The following is a 23,767-nucleotide window of genomic DNA, read 5'->3' on the forward strand; positions in this document are numbered from 1 at the left end:
CCTATGTTCACAACTCACATGTTTTCTACGTTTACAACTCACACACTTCCTATGTTTATGGCTCACAATTTTCCGATGTATCTTATGCTATGCAGTTTTACTGAATGAGTCACAGTCTGGAACTGATACAAGCATTTTACTGGCACAGAGCTTTGCTCTTTTATCTCTGATGGATTAATATATTTATTAGCATTCCATAAACATTTGCTGAACACTCTATGTGCTTGACTCTGTTATGCAACGGACCTCCTCAGCCAAGCAAACTGGTCGTGGGTTATGTGGTTCTGTATTTCTAAAAATAGGAGAGAGAGGAGGAGGGGCAGAGACAGAGAGGATACAGCAAAACAGTATGATACTTGCACTATCCAATTGCTACAGCAGGGAAGGTACTATATGTGTAGAATTCATTATGGTATAGGAAGACTTTCCAAAAGTATTAATGTATCTAAATGATATAGATGACAAAGTTGGAAAAAATGCTTCAGAAAACGGGAATAGCGAATACAAATGCTTGCTGAGTGATTTAAGGCATGTGAAACAGAGTGCTGGACGTGTGGAGCGTGGTCTACGGTGGTAGAGATGAGGCCGGAGGTGTGTGTGAGGGACCAGATTGGAGGGAATCCTAAATCGGGCTTCATTTGTTCATTTTTAGAGCAGAGGAAAATTGGCAAAAGGCATTTATTTAAGCAGAGAGTGCTGTCTCCGGATTTGGGTTTTAGAACTATCATGTTATAGTGAGAATGATTTACTGCTGAAGAAAAATATGGAAGAAGACTTGATAAAGTTATCATCTTTAAAATTCTCTCATACAGTACATCCTGTCCACACCTTCCCCTCCCTCTACTCCTCCCAGTCCTTCTTCCTACCTCCCCTCCCTGGAGATCTACTCCATTTCCATTCAGTGATATCAACAGAACAGGGCATTACAAGGTACAAGTCTAGGCACAAACCTTAATACCAAGGCTGGACAAGGCAATCTGGTAGGAGGAAAAGTGTCACAAGAGAAGGAAAGGAGTCAGAGACAATGCCACTCCCACTGTGAGGAGTCCCTCAAGACCATCAAGTTACAGCCACAGGATGTGTGCAGAGGGCCTAGCACTAGTACAGGCGTCTTATTTTCCACTTCAGTCTCTTTGGGCTCCTATGAGCCCTGCTTAGTTGATTCTCTGAGCCATGTTTCTGATGTCCTCGATCCCTCTGATCTCTACAATTCCTGATCCCCTTCTTCCAACAGGGTTCTCCAAGATTATTAAGGGAAGAAGTTTTGAAATAACATTACTGCTATTTTGATCCTACAATTCTTAGCGGAATATATAATATATATCTTAGTGGAAAAATATTTTACATATGTATATAGTATATAGTGTATATGTATATATACATATATATAGTGTATATGTATGTATATGTGTGTATATGTGTATATATATGTGTGTATATGTGTATATATATATATATACATATACACTATATATATGTATATGTGTATATATACACATATACACTAAACACTATTTATTTACTACATTCAATATAACTGAAATTGATAAGTTGAAATGGCTGGCTCTTATGTACTTTTGTATGTTATTCTCTTACTATTTAAATACTTTCTGATAATTTGTTTTAAAAAGACAATATAACTGTTCTGTTGTCTCTGAACAAAATCTGATATTCTCTTTGTGCATGAGAATAGCCTACAAATTCTCATTGCCCCTCAAAAATAAAACATTTTTGACATAATAAAACATTTAGGCATTATATAAATCATTGCAGAAAAATATGATATTTTTACATTGATATCCCTCAATTATAACAGTATATATATTTTTAATTCTTTAATGTTTATTTTAATGGTACACTACAGAAAATTTAATGTTTGATTTCAAAATATTTCTAATAATACAAGATCTAGATCAATGTTTATCTTCTGTTTTTTCAAACCTGTTCAGGGTGTTCCTGGAGAGCCTGGAGCAGTTGGCCCATTAGGACCTCGGGTAGGTATTTTCTTTTGTGTGATTCATTGTGTTTCCCACTGGCTACAGAATAAAATGAAATCTTTTATTTTAAGGAGTGCTTGATTTTTAAGTATTAAGTCATTCTACTATTTGAAAAATAGCTTATCTTGTGAACATAGAGTATCTTTTAATTCCAGTTAATTTCTTACCACTAAATTAGGAAACCTGAGCTATTAGAATAGCTCTACTACCAAAATGTCACCAGTAGAAAACATTTTATAGAAACATTTTACTTATTTTAGATTAATATTGAGATGATTTCACATCCTGGTATCATACTAGGGAGAAAGAGGGAATCCTGGAGAAAGAGGAGACCCAGGGATAACTGGACTGCCTGGGGAGAAAGGCATGGCTGGAGGACATGGTCCTGATGGTCCAAAGGTGAGTGTACTTCTGACCTGGTCTTTTGGAAGCTCTAGAACTTACCAGATGCTTCTGGAGTCATCTTCTCTTGACTTTTCACTATAACCTGATTAAATTATTTCTTAAAAGAAACAAAACAAAACAAAAAGAAACTTCAATGGGTGCATGTTGGGCTTTTTCTGGCAACTAGAGAGTGATCTTTCTGTTGTGGGAATGATGAGCCTGGGCACTTGACTACTGTTCACACACACCTCCCCTCCCCCCTCCACACTCTGATACTTGTACATTTTGTTGGTAACTACTATGAATGAACAGAGCAGGGAATGGAAAAATAACAATTTTTATTAACAGGCATAACAAACTGGGTGCTCCATATTCTTTGCCTTGGCTCCACAATTACAGTTACTGACTGTCTGAAAATAGAGAACATGCCGCTATCAAAATAGAGAACACGCTTTAATGAGCCATTTTAGGATTGATAGATGACAATCTAATCGATGTTATATGAGGAACTGAAGTGAAATTTTGTATGATTGTTTGACTAAGATGCCTTTAAACTTATCAAGGTCCACAGGGTTGGAGCAAAGACAATCTCAATTTGATTGTGCAATTAACTTGGAACCAGCTTAATCTTACAAGTTTTCCAAGGAAATAATGAAATGCTTCTTTTTTCTAAATACAGTACTAATATGTCTGTCATGGCCAACCAAGGGGAAAGCAAGGGCAATCCAAGCCATTATACTTCAAAAGATACTTATTTTTCTTTTTATTTGAATTAGTATTTAATTTTCTATAAAGAGAAGATGGGTCTGCATCATAAAACTGAAGACCATACAAGGAGGGAAAGGATGTTGACTTCAAAACATAAAAGTAGAAAAGAAGCCTCTGGAGATGGTATAGTGTAAGAGGTGCCGAAGGGGATTGGGGGGCATGAGGAGGACCATCAAAAACAAAATTATGTTCAAATTTCCACAGTGAATCCTAACAACTTATATGCTAGTTGTAAATAAAAATTAAAATTATATTAAGGAACAGTTAAGTTAGAAAAAAAGAACAATATAATAGAGAGGCTCAGGTTAACAAAAGAGAGAACTTGGAAGTATAAGCCAAAAATCAAAATGCAAATCTAGGTTGTTTTCAAGAAATCCCACTCAGACACAATTTTCCTAATACAAAATCTGAGTATTCATCTAAACTCCATCTAATTGCTAACATTCAATTTTAGAGTGACTCAAACAACAACTTCACAGGCTTTAATATTAATATACTAATACTGTCTCATCATTTATTTTAGGGCAACCCAGGTCCAACTGGGATCATTGGAGACACAGGGCCACCAGGTCTTCAGGGCATGCCAGGAGAAAGAGGAATTGCAGGAACGCCTGGCCCTAAGGGTGACAGAGTAAGTCCCGTCTTTTATTAATTAAGTTTCCCAGAACAAGTCTTTAGACTGTGAAAACAATTTCCTTAGCAGCTTCTTATTTCTCTCAGCCTGAATTATAAGTAATTTCAGTCTTACGATCTTCTTTACTGATTGAGAATATGCATAGCCAGGAGCTGTTGTAGTCTGTAGTGGGTAAATCTATGAAGGGAACTAGTAAAACCTTGTCCTCATGAAGCTGCATCTGGAGCACTGAAATTACAAGTAATAACAACTGGTGCTTTGTTATTTTGCTTTTTTCCAGGGTGGCATAGGAGAGAAAGGTGCTGAAGGAACAGCTGGAAATGACGGGGCAAGGGTAAGAGGGAAAGGGTATTTTCCACCATGGGCTACAAACCTACATTTCTGTTCATTACCCTACAACCTTGCTGTAAGTTTTAACAACAAAGCTGTCTTATAGTCAACACTACAAAATGATACAATTTGAGACTGGATGTAGATTGACAGTAGCTGTTTATTTTACTTACCTTGTATTAGATCCATAGAAAAATGTAATGTTCTTCCTGAAAGAATGAAAGGAAATACACAGAACTATCCCTGTATCTGTGGCACTTAGGGAAATATGTGTGACAGATCAGGGCAAATACAGTGATTGTTCTATTTGTAGTAAGTGTAATACATTGTTTTAAGAGTCATTCTCTATAAGACAAAAATAATAACATGTCTTCTTGGTTTTAAGAACACCTCCCCTGTACTAATAGGGAATTTATATTTTCTATCCATATAAGCAACCAAGTGATTTTACACAGTTTTAGAAAATTATTAGAAAAATATGTTTTCCATTATATATCTTGAGAAAAAACTTTTTTTTCAAGAACATACAATTAATAAGTCAATTTTATTTTTTACATTCTTTCATATATATGTATATACACAAACACATATATCTTTAATGACAAAATAATATGGGGGTGTCTATGAAGAAGAAACATAGACCTGACTGAGAACTTGTCATAAAGAACTCCCAACAATCCTTTTAAACGTTGTGATTACGTGTTGTGAAGCTCCATGTCCTGCCTTAGGTGGTGGCTGACCTATTCTCCCTATGTAGAGAACAGCACCAACAGCAATGAACCTTGACTGCTGATGGCTAGCTCATGAACGCTGAAAACATGTTTAGTGTAATTGTATTTTAAATAAAAGAATTACACTTTGTCATCATATTAAAAATTATCATATTGAAAATATTACAAAATTCAATTTCAATCTATACCCAACATTCAAAATAGATACTAACAAAATTAAACAGGTTATAAAAGCAAGGATACATTAACAGAATGCTGCCAATTTAGGACTAATTTGAAGACAGTTTGATGTACTGAGCAGAGTTAGATGAAAGAGGTAAAAATGTTTTGTAGAGAAAAATCTCATTGCTAGGGTATGGCTGGCATGGCAAAAGTCCTGACAGTGTAGAGGTGATGTCATCTATGGTGAATAATGACTTGCAAAAGCAATCATGTTACAAAAATGTTTATTTAGTCAAACAGGAACATTTCTGTACATACTTTTCCTCAGCATACTTATGTTCTGTTAATTCACAGGGTCTTCCAGGCCCCTTGGGACCTCCAGGTCCTGCAGGCCCTACTGGAGAAAAGGTAAGTTGATATCAGTGTGCATACCAAAATAACAAGGCCCTAAGTTGTTGCTGTTTCTCAAGACTGTGGTTGAGGTAGACCATCACAGAGTTTGCCCCACATTGGCAACCTTCACATGTGCCCAGTAGTCTCCAATTGTATTGTGGATCAGGTATTTAGCTATCTAAAATTACTTTGTAGGGTGAACCTGGTCCTAGAGGCTTAGTTGGCCCTCCTGGCTCCCGTGGCAATCCCGTAAGTGAAAACCTTTCTTTCTTTTTTACCATGAGGTAGAACACTAAAAAGATTTATCTCTTATTGATCTATCTATCTATCTATCTATCTATCTATCTATCTATCTATCTATCTATCATCTACCACTTATTTATATGTCATCTATGATTATCTAGCTTCTATTATCTGTCTATCAATCATTAATCACTGTCTGACCTCTAATGTAATTTTCATGTTTATTGTGGTTATTTATATAACTCTCTGGTTTTCAAATTCATTAAACTTAAGAAATTGTTAGTCTCAAAATCTATCAAATCAAGACAAGTAACTTGTCTTCTAAATAATTGAGAAGTTTCTTTGACCTCTAACTTATTATTTCACTTAAGGTTCTTCCTCAAGCAATGTAGTTGATTTCTCTATATACAATTATCTATATAAAATGTATATTGTATGTGTGAAAGCTTCAATATTTGTCCCTTCTTAGGGTTCTCGTGGTGAAAATGGTCCAACTGGAGCTGTTGGTTTTGCTGGACCCCAGGTAAAATTTCCCAGTTTTTCTAACTTACAAATTAACACCCTCCATAGTAGAATAATAAGTTTAAGTATTATTCAAATATGTTTTGAGTAATATATTAATATTTTCAAAGTTTAAAATATTTTGTGTATTATTCAACATATTTTGATAGGAGGAACAAAAGTTGATGCTTATAATATTTTAATTTATGTGGTTATTTTTTATGATAAAATATGCTGACATAATTTGGGAATATTTCACAGAAGTTATTGAGTTTTTCCATACTATGCATACACTAATTCCATAGCAACATTCTACAAGACTAAATATCATGTTAATAATAATTACTATGAAATAATTTGTTTATAAATCTTAAATATGTTTTCTCATTTGAACAATTGCATTTAGGGTCCTGATGGACAGCCTGGTGTTAAGGGTGAGCCTGGAGAGCCAGGGCAGAAGGGAGATGCTGGGTCTCCTGGACCTCAAGGGTTAGCAGGATCACCTGGCCCTCATGTGAGTTATAAAAAATTAAAAAGAACATGTTGATGCCAGATCACAGTGTTTATGATGCATAGCTCGTGCATCTGGCTGAGTCTAGTGCTCTTTTGTTCTTCCATTTAGGGTCCACATGGTGTTCCTGGACTGAAAGGCGGTCGAGGAACCCAGGGTCCACCTGTGAGTCTCTTTATTATTCTGGGAATTGTGCACGGCAGTTGCAAATATCTAGTGTGCCCCAGTTATATAAATGTTAACTGTCATCTGATGATATAATAAGATGTTATTATACGTATCAACTATATGATAGAGCAAAATGTGCTTGGCTTAAGCTGGAGATCTGGGGAAGAAAAGATCTGGGGAAAAATCAGTTTTGTTAATCTTGAAAACCCAAGTGCTTACTTTATATGGAACATAAGCATTGCATATTGAAGTAAAAACACTTTGTGTAGTTGATTATACAAAATACCTGTGTGGTATTTATCTCTACTTTTATATGTTTAAAATAAATAAAAGCCATAACAGAAAAGCAATGTACCTCTACCAGCCAATCAAGATTCTCTAGAACATTTGAGGCATGAGAAGAATAAAAAACTTCATGGTCATAAATAAGAAATAGAATCCACAGACCCAGAGCCTCCCATGTGAAATGTAGGCTTCAGGAAAGTAGAGAACTAACCAATGTAACTGTTTTCCCCAGGGTGCTACAGGATTTCCTGGTTCTGCTGGCAGAGTTGGGCCTCCAGGCCCTGCTGTAAGTCAACTTAGATTTACACCATTGTACATACATTGCATGTGCACCCCCACACACGTGATATTTTAATATTATTATTTTGATTTAGTCTCTCATGATTTCTTCTCTTTGTTAGGTCTTCTGGCAATCATAGTGTAGTTTAATCAACACAAATTCAGTATTACAAATCAATTAACGTGGAGGAGATTATTAGTAAGCTCTTTCTAATCTAATGTCTGGCTTCCATTTGAATATTAAATACTTTTTTGGTATGTGCTGATAATACATCTCAGTTAGAAAGCATCTCTAGACTCTCTCAAACTTCAGTTTTGAAAGCAGGGATCATAAGTAAATGTGTATATCTGACTGTGCTTGCGTGGGTTTATGTATCATGTGCATACAGTAGCTTGTGGAGGCAGGAAACTGTTAAATCCTCTGCTTCCAGGTTTGGACTAGAGTTAAAAGCAGTTGTGGATATCATGTAGGTGGTAGGTATCAAATCATCTGCAAGAGTCATAAGGGCTTTTAATAGCTTCACCATCACACAAGCCCCTGAAAGTTTCTGTAGTAAATCTTGTCTTAAGACTAGTTCAAACCGGTTCAAGTGAAATAAATGACATTATAATCTATAGTTAGAACAGAGCCTTAAATAGATTTAAAAATTTATTTCAGAACTTTTTACATAATAAATGATCAAAGTGGTCATCTGAAAAATGGAATTTAGGCCTTTCTCGGGTATTAATGTACAGCTATGCTTTGTTTGTTTTACTTAAGTATCCCCAATGACCATTGTTTATCTAAGAAGATAAACAGTCCTGTAAGGCACTGCTCTCTGTGCCTGAGGACCAGCCTTCTGAGTCCGTTGTTCTTACTTGGCTTCCACTTTGCCTTCCTCATTGCTTCTTTCTGTATGATACCAGGGAGCTCCAGGACCTGCAGGGCCCATAGGAGAACCTGGGAAGGAAGGACCTCCTGGTCTTCGTGGGGACCCTGGCTCTCATGGGCGAGTGGGTGATAGAGGACCAGCTGGCCCACCTGGTAGCCCAGGAGACAAAGGGGACCCAGGAGAAGATGGTCAACCTGTAAGTTTGGCATCTGTCTCACTGCAATTGAAATATTTATAAGAAGAAACTTGTAATAATCCCTGCTATAAAATTTATCAAAATATTATTCTGGAAATATTCCTAAATGCTTTAATCTCACTAAGTTTCAATTTTTAATTCTTTGGTATAAAGGTGTATGTATAAAAGTAAAAAATGGTAAAGGACATGGTTTTCTAAAACCATATTTGTTGAATATTTTCTATGTGAAGTCTAAATGTTAACATTGTTTTGAAGTATAATCCTTAAAATTTTTTTTGTTCTTTTAAAAGAAAAAAATAGATGTTTTTGGAATAGCTCTCTCTTTTTATTTTTATTAACTAGCAAGTGCCTCTCCAAGTGTTGAATAATGTCAGCGGCTATGTTAAAATTCAAAGTATTCACATTTATGTTTGGATGAAATGAGAGGTTTTGTGTTACTATTTTTGTTTTTTTGTTTTTTTCTCATACATCCCCAAATTCTATAAAGCCTTAGTTAACTAAATAATTTCCTTGGGTATAGATTCATCCTTTACCAAAGTAACTATAGTCTATCACCATTAGGGTCCAGATGGTCCTCCTGGTCCTGCTGGTACCACTGGGCAAAGAGGAATTGTTGGAATGCCCGGACAACGTGGGGAACGAGGAATGCCTGGCCTTCCTGGTCCAGCGGTAAGTAACTGTGTTAGTCAATGTTCACCTGATATATTATTTATTCTTTTTGCAGAAAGAATTGGTTTGTTTGGTCAATAAGTTGGTTCAGACAGTCTTAAGCTGACAATAATTCTTGGCTTTTAAAAACCTTTCGCTTTTAAATGTTAAGTGCGTAATAAACTTGACAAACGTATCTGTTTAACTTTGGATCAAGAGATGGAGATAATAAATGTTTGGATTTTTGGTGACTCAGTATTTCTTCAAAGATAAAACTGTTGCCTGGTGCTAGATAAGCGGGATTACCTCCTGGTAGTTTGGTAGCATCTTTTAAAATAAACAACCTTAACAAAACAGCCGTACTTCGCGGTAAACAACCAAAGAGAAGACATAGCTGAGCTAAAGTCACATTGAAGTGACTGTGGGTTCCTTTTGGGTGCCTGGGGGTCTTATATTATTTGGAGTAGAGAGGAAAGTTTCACTCTATACAAACTCTAAAGCAAACTGGATTTTACCAGTTGAAAATGTTTGAAGGGGAAATGGTGTTTTTATGTAGAACGTGGACTCCTGGTATGTAAATCCAGCAGACCGTTGGGTACAAATATGACTTGAAAAATTAGGTGTTAAAGTTTGTCTTAGTGATATCAGAATTCAGCCAAGAATTAAAAAGTAAAAGTTTTCAATGATGAGTCTAAAGTACTGAACACATTTTAAAAAATGAGCAGAAAAAGCAGGAGTGATAAAGGTATGTGTATCTTTGAAGTGATACTGGTAACAGAAGCATAACCAGAACTGACTACATATGTTTCAAACACAAAATGCATACCTATGCAGGAGATGTGGGATGATTTTGGTCTCTTTTACATGTCATGAGCAATTTGATAAGAAGTAGGCATGTCTTTAAGCAATCCTGGCTATTGTTATTTATGTTGGAGGAGAGACTGAAGTACTACTGAATAAATGGGCCTTATGGAAACTGGTATTCTTAGATTTCTTCTGCAGTGTTTTACCTACTTGTGTTTTAATTTTAGGGTACACCAGGAAAAGTAGGACCAACTGGTGCAACAGGAGATAAAGGTCCCCCTGGACCTGTAGGACCTCCAGGTTCCAATGGTCCTGTAGGGGAACCTGGACCAGAAGTGAGTGCTACAGTCCTTAACAAAAATACCTTCATTTTAGATACATATGAGGGGTATAGATTTTTCATGATCAAATTGATGTAGATATTTAGAAATAGATTGGACATATGAGCTTAAGAAAGATGTCTGTCTTGCTGTTTGATGTGTTCTGTTTCCCTAGAGATCTGGCTAAGAGATAGAGAAGCAAAATTAGTTCCTGTCTACTGACTTTTAGAAAAGCCTTGAAGTGAGCATGCCAAGTTTTATAGAGATATGATTAATGAAACTATTACAGCTCATTAAGAAAAGAAAGAAGTAGAGAGTGGTTTTCTTATCACTATAAAGTAACATTATAGTTTTCATATCTCTTGAGTCTCTTTTTAGAGGAAATAAGTCTCTAACAGGCAATTTGAGAAGCCAAAGAATAGAATATCCTCTGCTCAACAGCTTAATGAGTAAATTACCAAAAGATCACATTTTCCTGAAAGAATTAATCAATGACTTTAAAGCTAATAGTACATATGTGCATACACACACACACACACACACACACACATATATATATATATATATATATATATATATATATATATATATATATGAAAAAGATGGAAGTAAAAAATCAGGAAAGAATAATATATACTTTGAAACATAATCTTATATAACATTAACACAGTCATATAGTTTCAAAACCTTAAAAATATTATTTAGATAAACAAAATGAATTCAAGCAAAATGAAAAATAGCAACACTGTAATTGTGATCCAATTCCATGTGTCTGAGGAACTTTTTCTTTAATGAGAACTAGAATTGAACAATAGGAGTGAATAAGAATATGATAACCTTACAATCAATTGACAATAAAAAGCCATTTCTCCCCTGCAGGGGTGACTGGCGACTGGTGACTGCTATTTCAGAGTTTAAAGAGGAGGAAACATGTTGTTCAGTTTCTGGTCAACTGGGCTGAGAGTTTAAGATCCTCCTCAGGAAGTTGTGTCTAACATTATTCTCTTTAGGGTCCGGCTGGTAATGATGGTACCCCAGGACGGGACGGTGCTGTTGGAGAACGGGTAAGTGTAATGCTGATTACAATATTAGAACCACGTAAGCATGAAACCATTGTGATTCTAGCATAATAATAATTTTAATAAAAATGCTCTATCTCTATGGCCCCAGTACAACTCAGATTTTTCTAATGGCCAACATTTTAGTAAGGTCATAACCTTGGACAATCTTGTAAATGAAATAATATCTGAATGCATGACAAAGTATGATACATGTTTCCAAAAGCAAGAAACTAAATTTCTTCCATATTTGGTGTAACATAGAGGCCTTGGATGAAGAGGTAAATGGGTGTTCTAAATTTCTGTATCACACAGCTGAGTGACATCTACATTTTCCTACTCATTCTCTTAAGAAAGTAACTTTCAAGGATATAAGCAATGATGCATCCTAACCTGTAGATGTGGAATGTATTTTTAAATTAGCCCTGAGCTGATAATTTTCCACGGTGTAATAGCAGCTGAGTATCTTTGGGTGGTTAAACAGCTGTTAGTTAGGAAAGAGATCTGGCCCTTAAAGGTAAACCAGCTGTGTGATGCTGAACTTTCTGAATCTGTTTCCAAATACTTAAATATGCTTGGTGCAAGTATTTATAGGCTTAACATTTTTCTTCAGGGTAAGCACACAAGAATGCTATCATACTATTAATAGGGAGATGGAAAAGTTTGGAGAAACCTTGGACTAAGACTCTCCTTATCTAACACAGCTACAGAAAATTTCTGACATCTGGAAAATATTCAAAGGTTTTGATATTCGCTTCCAGAAATATTATTGCTGCTCCATGAACTCCTATGTGGGCTTTAAATTGCTGTTTCAATTTAATCACAAAGTTAAATATATACAACATAGGAAATTCCCTATAAATTACAATTGCATGTGTGTGTGCCTTAAGCAACTCACTTTTCAAAACCTTTCCTTCAGTTGATTATATGTGTGCTCTTTAACTTAGAATCCAGTGTTCTCTCCATCTGCCAAATTAACAAGCCAAGTTTTGGCTCTATTTTTTTGAGTCACTAATTCTTTCCATGCATACTTCTGCCACTCTGATCTTACCTGTGCTTCCATAACAAGATGTTATTTGCTGCCCCATCACATGAGGTTGTCTGAGGGAAATGAGGGGAAGCCTGTTTTCCGCCTAATTATTCCAAGTGAGATATGCTATCTGAAGACAACTTTGTTTGCCCCCAAATCATTGCCTTTTGAGGGTGTTATACCTCAAGAGAATTGCAGTTAGCATGGTAGCTGCCCTTCTTCCGTAAGGTAGGGGAAGAATGCTTTAAAGAAGGGGAGTAAGTTAACAACATTCAGAACGAGTTTTCTGAGAGACTCGTTATGGATCTGAAAAATGGATGAAGAGGTTTCCACTGTGCAATTACATCGTGTGTTACAAATGTGAATACTGCTCTGAAAACTGCTAGTCTAGGGAATTAGACTAGCAAATGTTCAGTTCTGGAGACAATCACTCCTGTCCTCCAACAATTTGTACTTAGGGAACAGCAGGAATCAAAGGTGGATAAGATCTAAAGTGAGAGTGGAACAGTCCTATTCTTGTGAATTTAATTTATTCACTAGTGAATAGAAGTAAATAAAAGTAAAATTATAAATAAACATCTTTGAAAAGATATATTTTCATATTGTAAATAATATGAGCAATATTGAATATTGTTCCTCTTATAGAATAAATATTTAAAGAATAATATCATATTTTTTGCCAGGGTGACCGTGGAGACCCCGGGCCTGCTGGTCTGCCAGGCTCTCAGGGTGCCCCTGGGACTCCTGGTCCTGTTGGTGCACCTGGAGATGCAGGACAAAGAGGAGAGCCAGTAAGAATGTCAACTTCACATTGACAATTTTATGACACTAATATACTATCCTGTAACTATGTATATATGTCTCCAATTCTAATTATGTTGCTAGCTGAGGACTCTCAATAATGATAAATAGACAACTATGAATTAAAATATATATTTAGCTTTAAAACTAATTTGCTTTTAAATATGGATTTGATCCTGATATAGTTACTTTAATTATCTAAACAGGTTATAATTTATAGGAACTATAATATATCTGAATAACTTTAAGCAATCAATGTCATTTACTAGAAAACTAAGGTGAACTTCATTTGGTCAAGCTAATATTTAAAGTTCACTGTAAAGTGTTACTAGAGTTAGTATACTCTTACCCGATGTAGAAACATTTGACAGACATCAATGTGTACATTATATTTATATCAATGTCTATATTGAGATGTTACTCGTAGATCTATATTCCTGTGTATAGTTATACTTTAAGATACTAAATTTTATGAAAAATTTTCTAGGGTTCTCGAGGACCTGTAGGACCACCTGGTCGAGCTGGAAAGCGTGGTTTACCTGTAAGCTCTATGTTTTCTGAACAAATATATTTTTTTTCTCATGTAAAATACCCAAAGGGAAAATATATTTAATACTCATAAATATCAGGGGGAAAGGCTGTTGGGAAATTATTAATCCCTAGGAGCTAGAGACTCTGTGAGACGGTAGTAGCAATATAATGTGATAGTGCATTAGCTAGCAGGGAGGAATATTCCAGAAAGCTGAAAGACAGATTTTGAAAGATTTTATTACAAAGAAATAATGTGGGTAACAGTACAGTTTAAAGCTGCATTAAAAATTACAAGGGGATTAAGTTTGAAACTGATGTGGGTAAACCTGAAGGTCTTTGAGAACAACAGATAAGCTTCAGATAAGCAGAAGCTAGGGAGGCCAGAGAGGATGGGATTCTGGGAAATCAAAGGTCCCCAATCCTTTCCCAGCCAGTGGCTTCTAATTTGGTGGCTATTGGTTATTCTGAGATGCAAATCCACCTTAAGCCCTACTTTGCTGCTCAAAGCAGTCTCAGCAGTCCTAGCCTATCAGTTTATTTGCATATGTAAATTTAGCATTCCTAGAGGAAGCATGGAAAGTAAAACTTATTTAAAATTTTAATTTTAGAGAAACTATTTAAAAATTATAATAAATACAATCATAAGCAGCAAATTGTAGTCTTAATTAATGTTCATCATTGACTATTTCTAGGGACCACAAGGACCTCGAGGTGACAAGGGTGACAATGGAGACAGAGGTGACCGAGGTCAGAAAGGCCACAGAGGATTCACTGGTCTGCAGGGTCTTCCTGGACCTCCTGTAAGTTATTTCTTAAATGCTGTCCTTTTCTGCATATGAGAATATATTGATATATTGACAGAAACATCTATAGACTAGGTGGGTGTTTTGTATATCATTTTAACTTTAAAATTATCTTGATGGATAATTATATAGTTACCTAAATATAAATACCCATCTATAAGCTAAAACACTGTGGGGAAGAAATAATGCAAGAAGCTACATGCCCCTTTACCTTCACAGCTGCCTTTGTTATTAGTCAGATATTAAAGAAATCAATGGCTTTCTTTGTAGTGCTAATATCAGTGACAACATACTTTTAAATATAAAATACAGCACAATACAGATTTAGATGTTTTAGCAACACTTTCATTATTCTTTCTCTGTAGGGTCCAAATGGTGAACAAGGAAGTGCTGGCATTCCTGGTCCTTTTGGCCCAAGAGTAAGTAACAGAAACTATTAAGCTTCAGGTGTGCATGACATATTTCTTGAGTACAATATTTCTGGTATTTAATATTTATTTAGTCGTGTTTTCAGAGGTTGGCAGAAAATTTATGGGACAAACTTACCAAGTAATATGAAATAGAAATATCCTGAAATATGGCCTATTTTGTGTCTTAAAATGTATTATCTAGGTTTTATATGTGCTTCTATTCAATTTCATACATGTGGTTAAATTATCACTAAACATACATTCTTTGAGATGATTGGAACTGCTTATTAAGTAGAATAGATTTTGAAGATAGACTTTTTTCCCTTTGATTGTGATAACCCCCTAGCGACTTATACAAAGAAAATTTGGAGGCAAATCATGATAGAGAACCAATACTTGAGGCTTTCAGAAATTCTAAATTCATATAAATGCTGCTTCTTATAAGTCATTGCTGTCCTAAGACTATTAACACAAATACTTAGGGAAAAAAAAATTAGAAAGATTAATTAGCAAAACAAATCTGCTATATTTAAAGTACAATGTAAATATACATGAAGTGAGAATAATATTAAGGAAAGTGCTACGGCTTGAAGTAGTTCTGTGGTGTAGGTACTGGCTTCAACCATAGAAAACACTTCACTTACGTCATTTCCTGCTAAATCAATTGAATTTTCAACCAAGTTTATTAGTTATTTGATGAAACAGTTGCTACCAATGAAAGTTGGTGATTAGCTTATTAGTATTTTAAACTTTTTTGGTCCTTTTCCCAGAATTAGTGATGGACAGTTCACACACAGTGAAACTGTAAATATAAAAAAATGCCGAAAGATGACTTATTAGTTATTAAGATTAGAATCTTAGCAATCAGGACAATTATTCCATCCCTATAATGGTTCTTTTATTAGAAAGACATTGTGCGGTCTTTCTTCTAAAATACATTTTTGTGTTCTGACAGGGTCCTCCAGGACCAGTAGGTCCTTCAGGAAAAGAAGGAAATCCTGGGCCACTTGGACCAATTGGACCTCCTGGTGTGCGGGGCAGTGTAGGAGAAGCAGGACCAGAGGTAAGGTCAAAAGAGTGCATTGAAGATGCTGTTGCCAAAATGGAGTCTGTCCAATAACATCTGTGGAACCTTGCCAACAAGAGTTTCAAGAGTCTTTTAAATAAACCTAGAAGCCACAACAAGGTTATCTACTTAAGTAATTATTTCAAGTCTTTTAATGCATGGTATTTGGAGGATATAAAATGAGAGTTCAAGATACCAAGCCCTTGGATTGATATTACACCGAGGTTAAATATCAAGCTATGATTTCATTCTTATCAAAGTTTGACAAACATTGCATTGTTTGAAATTGCAACAGTCTTAGTTTGCTTTCCTATTGCTGTTAAAAACTCTGAGAAAATCAAGTTAAGAAAGAGTTTATTTATATCATAGTTCATGATACAGTCCCTCATGCAGGAATGTCAAGACAGCAGGAGCTCGAAACAAAATGAAGTATATGAGTTTGAAAATTTTCTTCCCTGAAAATGACATTTAAGATTTCAATTTTCAGTTTTCAATTAAAAATATAATTGTATTTAGTATAAAATAATATCAGACACTAAACTGTGTTTGAGATTGTGGCCTCTATCTACACACGGACCTACTCTGTACATTTAAAGCACGTCTGATGCTTCTTTGATCTTATCTGACCTTACTGTCTTAGTCTTTATTCTCCCAGTGACAGTGCCATTGATTCAAATATTTATTATTTATTATTTATTACATGGCTACAGAGGCTCATTCTTCTTCTTCTTTTTTTTATAGTATAGAATAGAGTTTATTCAGGACGTGTGGAGGGGAGCCAGGAGGGTAGTAGAGGCAGAGAGGAGAGAGAGAGAGAGAGAGAGAGAGAGAGAGAGAGAGAGAGAGAGAGAGAGAGAGAAGTAGAGGCCAACCATGACCACATGGAGAGAGAGAAAAGGGGTGAAGGGACAGGGGGATCAAAAATGCAAGAGATCAAGAGAGGAGGCTCATTCTTCTTATAGTCAAGAAAGTTTCACAGTTTTTGAACTTCTATTTGACTTGTGTGATACTCGATTTACTTTCTTATGGCTCAATGGTCTTACAGAGATGGGACTCTTCCTCTCAGATTACTGTAAGATGTGTGAAATTCTGATGATCTCCCAGGAAATATCTATCTATCTATCTATCTATCTATCTATCTATCTATCTATCTATCATCTGTCTCTCTCCCTGTCCTCAGTCCTTTGAGAATCAGAAAGCACTGGCACAGAGGTTAAAACACCTTTCCTGAAGCCTCACTTGAGTGGCAAAACTAGTATAAACATATCAGCCTTTGACACCAAGTGTTGTGCTCTTTACCTGAAGTGTGTCTCTTTAGTTGTTACTTGGCTCTTTCAAGACTCTTGAAATCTTCCTCTGAAAATGTGGAGTAATTAATGGAGAGTGCTCAGCTAGTAATCTTTGGCATTTTTGGGGGGTTTATCTGAGTGGTCACATTCTATCAGTTCTCCCCTGGAAACAGAACAGGAGACACTTTTAAGGCTATAAAAAGCATAATGGAAAACTTTCTATGATTTTTGTTCAGTACAAAGAATTTTTACATTTATCATAATTCACATACATACAAAAAAAGCTTCTTGTATTTTTTCTTGATTTGAACAAACCAACAAGTTCCATAATGGGGGTATTCTGGTCAGTGTCCTGGCATTTACATGCAGACATATAGAACCAGCTCTCACATACTAGCATCTTTTTTCTGCCTTCTGCCCGTAGCTTTGTTAAAGAATTCCAGTTGTATCTTGCTCAAAACTGTTTTGAAAAAAAATGTAACTCTGAAAGTTCTTCACATGAAATACATCATATCTTCAAAGGAGACATCAAAGGAAGAATTTGGCTTTAAGCTTTGTTTATCTCAGAGCCTGGCTGGTAGATAGTTTCCCTGAAAAGCAGTTCCACATCACTCCTCATTTTGCAATGTTATCACTTGACAGGCTAACCCTGCCTGTTTAACGAGCATGAATCACACTTCTTCAGTATTGACATATTGGTGTGCCAAGTTGCAACTGTCCCCACACAGCATAGTAGCAATTTATTAAAACAAAACAAAAAACAATTAAATATCTTCCCAATTTCTCCTTAATTAGGGTCCTCCTGGTGAACCTGGGCCTCCTGGCCCTCCAGGTCCCCCTGGCCATCTTACTGCTGCTCTTGGTGATATCATGGGACACTATGATGAGAATATGCCAGATCCACTTCCAGAGTTTACAGAAGACCAGGCAGCTCCAGATGACACAAACAAAACTGACCCTGGGGTCCATGCTACCCTGAAGTCTCTCAGTAGTCAGATTGAAACCATGCGTAGCCCTGATGGTTCCAAGAAACACCCAGCTCGAACTTGTGATGATTTAAAACTTTGCCATCCCACAAAGCAAAGTGGTGAGTAGACAAGGGCCTGTTTGAGTAAAACGTGTTGTTTGTGTTGAGTTATTCTCAACTGCTTCCCAAAATGTATGTTTAACTTTATAATTAATGGTAGACAGAAGGATAAATTGTTGAGCATGCTCCATAGCTTATAGTTTGTGTTGAGACAATTACATAAAAAGATGATAGCATATAAAGGCCACATCATATCAAAACAGTTTTGAGGAAATGTGTGTTTGTATACACACACACACATATACATATATACATACATATGTATATATATTACTTGCTCATGCATAATTAAAGGTATTTTCTTACCTACATCATCATTCAGAATTTTAATTATGTAAATGATTGAGAGGCCAGTAAAGAACACGTTTCTCTAATTGATTTGCATATGGAATCAATTTATTGCACTTTAATAACCTGCCAATCAATTGTTTGCTATCCTGCCTGGCAGGATCCTGCGTAGTGAGTTTTTATGGTAGTTTGGAATGAAATAGTGTTTCTACCCAAGTTGTATGACAGTGTTTTTAGCTTCCCTTCTTCAATAATTTTAAATGATTTAATCAGACCCAGAAAAGGGAATCTAAGACCATCTCAATGGGTTGGGAAATAACAGGGTTTCACTTAACTTTGAACTTTGACATCAACAGAGACAACTAAACATGTTCTATCTAAAAAATAAACACTTTTTGTACTATTTATATCTTACCATTTTCCTTTCATTTTATATAAAATTTTGATTTTGCAGTTTATGTGTAATAGTACATGTATGTATATAAACCCATATAAACAAATGTGAATAAATACATTTGTTTGTATATTTATATAATTATAGATCAAACATAAAAGGCACTATCTTGGTTTAAAAATCACTTGGATATTTTGAGTCTTAAGTTCATGATTTGGAAAAGTGCTTTTGAACAACAGTTAGCATGAAGAAGGCTGCCAGTGCTTAATAGCTACATTTCCCCCTATGTATATATGTGAGTGACTACATGCATGTATATTTGTGTGTCACATCTGTGTGGCTGCATGTGAACACATGTGGAGAAGGTTGACATGAGATATCTTCCTTAATTACTGTACATCTTTTTATGGTAAGATGGGGCTTTTAGTTGAGTTCACAGTTCACCTTTTTAGCTAGTCTAGCTAGTCGTCTCACTCTAGGAATCTCCTGTTTTCATTGTTCCACATGCTGGGATTGCAAGTGGGCCACAGTACCCACCTAGTCTTTGTATAGATTTTGGGGATCCAAACTCAAGTCCTCATGCTCACATGCAGACATTTCACTTGCTGAGCCTTCTTCCCAGTCCCTTACTAGTTATATTTTGAATAAAGGACCAAATCTCTGCTGATTATTTAAGAGACTCATAATCATATTTGAGATAATCTTCACCTAGCACATATTTCTATCTTGGAAAATAGGTGAATATTGGATTGATCCTAACCAGGGATCAGCTGAAGATGCAATCAAAGTTTACTGCAATATGGAAACAGGAGAGACATGTATTTCAGCAAACCCAGCCAGTGTTCCCCGTAAAACTTGGTGGGCCAGCAAATCCCTTGACAATAAGCCTGTGTGGTATGGTCTTGACATGAATAGAGGATCTCAGGTAATTTAATATGTTTACACAAAAATTATATTTTTAATTTTTATTATTATGTTTTCATATTTATTAAAATAATGTTATTATTGTTTAGCTGGATTTAATATATTATGTTTACTTTTAAGTGATATTTTCTCATTAGATATTATTGCAAAATCATTGCCTAAGCAAGTTTTACCATACGGTAACTCATACAAACTTGCAATTAATTTTTCTTTTTAGTAAAATTAAATAAACTCTTTAGTGTTAGGTCCCTTAATACATGTCACTGACTATGGAGGACAGTGGGAGGGGTCTTGTCTCAACTCCAGGAGACACGGTCACAAATAGAACTTATAAAATTACTAAACCTTTTAAAACCTTTTTGCTACTTTAACAGAAGAATGACAAAGCTGACCTCCCATCACTATCAATGTTAGTGTTTAGTGTAGTGTCTGAAAAGATAAATATACATATTAGATCCATTTTTAAAATAATATAATCCCTTGAAACTGTGAAGTATTTAAATCATTATTTTAATTAGGTGAAATATATGATATTTTTTCTGAGTTCCTGTCTACTTAATATTTCTATTATGGTCTAGTTAGTTCAAAGTTTCATCACATCTTTTTTTTTCCTATTATAATATCACTATCTCATCCTAGCTTACACCTCTGCCTGCCTGCAACCCTCCCCCAGTTAACATATTATAGAAGTGTTATAATTCTGTATATGATAAGTTATGATCTACTATCATTTAGTGAAAATTTTAACATATATAAACATCTGAATTTAAATATAAATAGTTGAAATGTAGTTTAACCAAAATAATGTCAGAAACCAAAATGATACCATTGAAAAGAGAACTCAAAGCTGAAGATGAATAGGAAAGAGTTAATTGGAAATGAGTTTTGATAATTTGTGTTACAGGAAAATAGAATTCCTGATATGTATATAATTATTCAGTAAAATAGATTTATACCTACACCTAATTTATATTTTTATTCTAATTAGTGATAAACTTGAGTTGTATTTATTAAGTATAATGTATATAATTAATGCAGATTTAAAAGTATTTATCTTTTCTCTGGGAAATGAAAATCATTTGGCTTTTCACTTTTTCTTTGAGGTTATAAGGACACAGGTACCTGTGACTGTGGATAGATATTTGAAAATATATTCCGTTATATAGATAAAATAGCTTACTATATGGACACCAACAAATATATTTTAAAAGTGATTTACCTGTAGGCTGTTAGTCATCTATCTATCTATCTATCTATCTATCTATCTATCTATCTATCTATCTTCCTGTCACCAATTCTTTGGGTGGCATTATGAACCCCTTTAGTATGTCATGTTACATAAATTCCTTTTATTTCTCTAGTTCACATATGGAGATTACCAGTCCCCTAACACAGCTATTACTCAGATGACCTTTCTGCGCCTTTTATCAAAAGAAGCCTCCCAGAACCTTACTTACATCTGTAAGAACACTGTTGGATATATGGATGATCAAGCTAAAAACCTCAAGAAAGCTGTTGTTCTTAAAGGGTCAAATGACTTAGAAATAAAAGGAGAAGGAAACATCAGATTTAGATACACAGTTCTTCAAGATACCTGTTCCGTAAGTGCCTTTTGGACTCTGCTTTTTTGTAGTTTTCTCTTTTTTTTTCAGCAAGGTAAATTTCTGACTTGCTTTCAATCAAAAGCTTAAAAAGTCTACAATAGAGACTCATCAATTCTCCTTTCTGCTACACACATTGGTTCATACTTACCAGAGCTGTACATTTCACTGCTTTTGAATTTTAAAAGGTTAGGTGGGGGAGTCCCCTCATAGAAGCAGGGGAGGGGGGTGGGATGGGGGTTTCCAGAGGGGAAACTGGAAAGGGGATAATATTTGAAATGTAAATAAAATATCCAATAAAAAAGGTTACTTGTGTACACACATAGGGAGGGGTGGTGTTCCTGTGTAAATTTCTTGGATATATATACTATTTATCCATTGTCCTCTTGAATTCCAGAAGCGAAATGGAAATGTAGGCAAGACTATCTTTGAATACAGAACACAGAATGTGGCCCGCTTGCCCATCATAGATATCGGTCCGGTGGATATTGGCAATGCAGACCAGGAATTTGGTGTTGAAATTGGGCCGGTTTGTTTCATGTAACAGAAGCCCAGAAGTATTGACAATGAGCACTACCATCGATGACCACCACAAGAACTGTGACTGTTTGAAGTTCATCCTGAGACTCTTGAAGTAATGGCTGGTTCTGCATCAGCTGTGTACATACGATCTGAAGTGCCTGACCACCTTATCCTTCAGAATATTTATTTTACTTACAATCCTCAAGTTTAATTGACTTAATTTTTTTCAATATGGCAGTTTAGATTAAAACAATCAACGACAATGACTATCTTTTCAAAAAGTAAACTGATTAAAAAATAAATATGTTTTCATCAATTCATTTCACTGTAATGAATAAGTTGCTTAGTATTTATGAGGAAATTTTTCTTCCTAGCAGGTAGCTTATAGGATGGGGTATGTAAAGCCTCAAGACATGTTGATTTTGCTTGGCTGCAGTCTGAGAAGTAGAGAGTAATGCCCCCTGTATCCTTTCATTGCCAGATCACCAGTGACAAATGAACATCCCCATGCATGTCTTAACGTTATATTAACATTATAGAAAAAATTTAAGGTGAATATAATATATCACTTTTCCACTGTCTTAAATGACATCTTTAAATAACATAGTCACTGACATTTAGGAAAAAAAAAGAATCAATAAAGTCACTTCAGCTTTACAATTTATTTTGCAAAGACCGATACAGTTAGAGATTTTTTTCTCATTCAAATTGAAGAGTAACATTTTCCTTTTTGTTGTAATCTTTCAATACAGATAGAAGTTATATTTGTGGTTTCTTATGTAAGAAGATAGTGGATACAAAAAAAACAGTTACACAATTTTCTAACACACATGACCAGTAATGAATGTTGAGACTCTCCCACAGGCAGAGTCTCATTTTTCCTGAAGCATATCAAAGAAAAGATCTAGAAGCCCAGAGTTGTGATGATTGCTCAGATAAAGTGTGAGGATTAGAATTAGAACATGCATTAGAAAATATGACCCAACATTTTTTTAGTATGAGCTACCTCATCTCTACAAGCTGGGATGGATTTCCTATTCTTGTTTATTCTTTAGGTGTTGAAAGGTGCTATGCTTCTGTTGTTATCCCAAGACTGGAGATAGGCAGGACTAAAATATTACTTTTCTTTTAATGATGGTGCTAAAATTCTTTCTATAAAATTCTCTAAAATAAAGATTGATTCATCAATGCCATTTGTGAACACAGAACTGTTAAACATCCCATTCTGATGGACAGATCCTCATTCCAGGGTCTTTTAATAGTTCCTCTCATACTGTATTTAGAATGTTGTATAATATTTGCATGTGTCTTAACCCAGGACACATAGGTCCCCTTGTGTCTCAAGATTTTTTTCTTACTTGCAGTTGTTTGCTCCATTGTTGTTTCTTACTTAAAAATAAATAATCTGGGCCATCCCGAAGGACAAGCCACACACAGAACTTTGATCATGTATCTCTGCAAAGCATTGGATTAAATGAATGCTTCTGTCATGTCAGCCATTATTAGTTTGTCTAATCCTTTGAACATATTAGATCCTTTTAGTTTCCAATAGTGAAAACTAAGATCTCCTGGTAATTATTGTTCACAATTTAGTAGAAAATGCAACAAGTACCTATCATTATTTCTACACTGGCTTACAAAAGAAACCTATCTGTACTATTGCTTGCAAAGGCATGTTGAGATCAATGAAGATAGCCTATGCCTTAGAATACTCAGGCTAGTGATTGGTAAAGAGTA

General features: G+C 35.3%; 1 protein-coding gene across 1 annotated transcript in view; it reads left to right on the forward strand.

The window, feature by feature from the left end:
* The window catches only part of Col5a2 (collagen type V alpha 2 chain), a 119,140-nt gene extending 95,608 nt beyond the window's left edge, over positions 1-23,532 (forward strand). Inside the window, exons 32-54 of the mRNA XM_034497452.2 lie at positions 1,950-1,994; positions 2,298-2,396; positions 3,673-3,780; positions 4,064-4,117; positions 5,361-5,414; positions 5,595-5,648; positions 6,112-6,165; positions 6,550-6,657; positions 6,766-6,819; positions 7,340-7,393; positions 8,293-8,454; positions 9,016-9,123; positions 10,134-10,241; positions 11,237-11,290; positions 12,998-13,105; positions 13,603-13,656; positions 14,339-14,446; positions 14,815-14,868; positions 15,815-15,922; positions 18,010-18,301; positions 19,721-19,908; positions 21,269-21,508; positions 21,906-23,532. Coding sequence (XP_034353343.1) covers positions 1,950-1,994; positions 2,298-2,396; positions 3,673-3,780; positions 4,064-4,117; positions 5,361-5,414; positions 5,595-5,648; positions 6,112-6,165; positions 6,550-6,657; positions 6,766-6,819; positions 7,340-7,393; positions 8,293-8,454; positions 9,016-9,123; positions 10,134-10,241; positions 11,237-11,290; positions 12,998-13,105; positions 13,603-13,656; positions 14,339-14,446; positions 14,815-14,868; positions 15,815-15,922; positions 18,010-18,301; positions 19,721-19,908; positions 21,269-21,508; positions 21,906-22,052 — 2,415 coding nt within the window. The 3' untranslated portion in view covers positions 22,053-23,532. The remainder of the gene's footprint in view (positions 1-1,949; positions 1,995-2,297; positions 2,397-3,672; positions 3,781-4,063; positions 4,118-5,360; positions 5,415-5,594; positions 5,649-6,111; positions 6,166-6,549; positions 6,658-6,765; positions 6,820-7,339; positions 7,394-8,292; positions 8,455-9,015; positions 9,124-10,133; positions 10,242-11,236; positions 11,291-12,997; positions 13,106-13,602; positions 13,657-14,338; positions 14,447-14,814; positions 14,869-15,814; positions 15,923-18,009; positions 18,302-19,720; positions 19,909-21,268; positions 21,509-21,905) is intronic.
* The last annotated feature ends 235 nt before the right edge of the window (positions 23,533-23,767 follow it).

Source organism: Arvicanthis niloticus, chromosome 3 (genome assembly GCF_011762505.2).
Source record: "Arvicanthis niloticus isolate mArvNil1 chromosome 3, mArvNil1.pat.X, whole genome shotgun sequence".
In the NCBI taxonomy this organism is placed as follows: Eukaryota; Metazoa; Chordata; class Mammalia; order Rodentia; family Muridae; genus Arvicanthis; species Arvicanthis niloticus.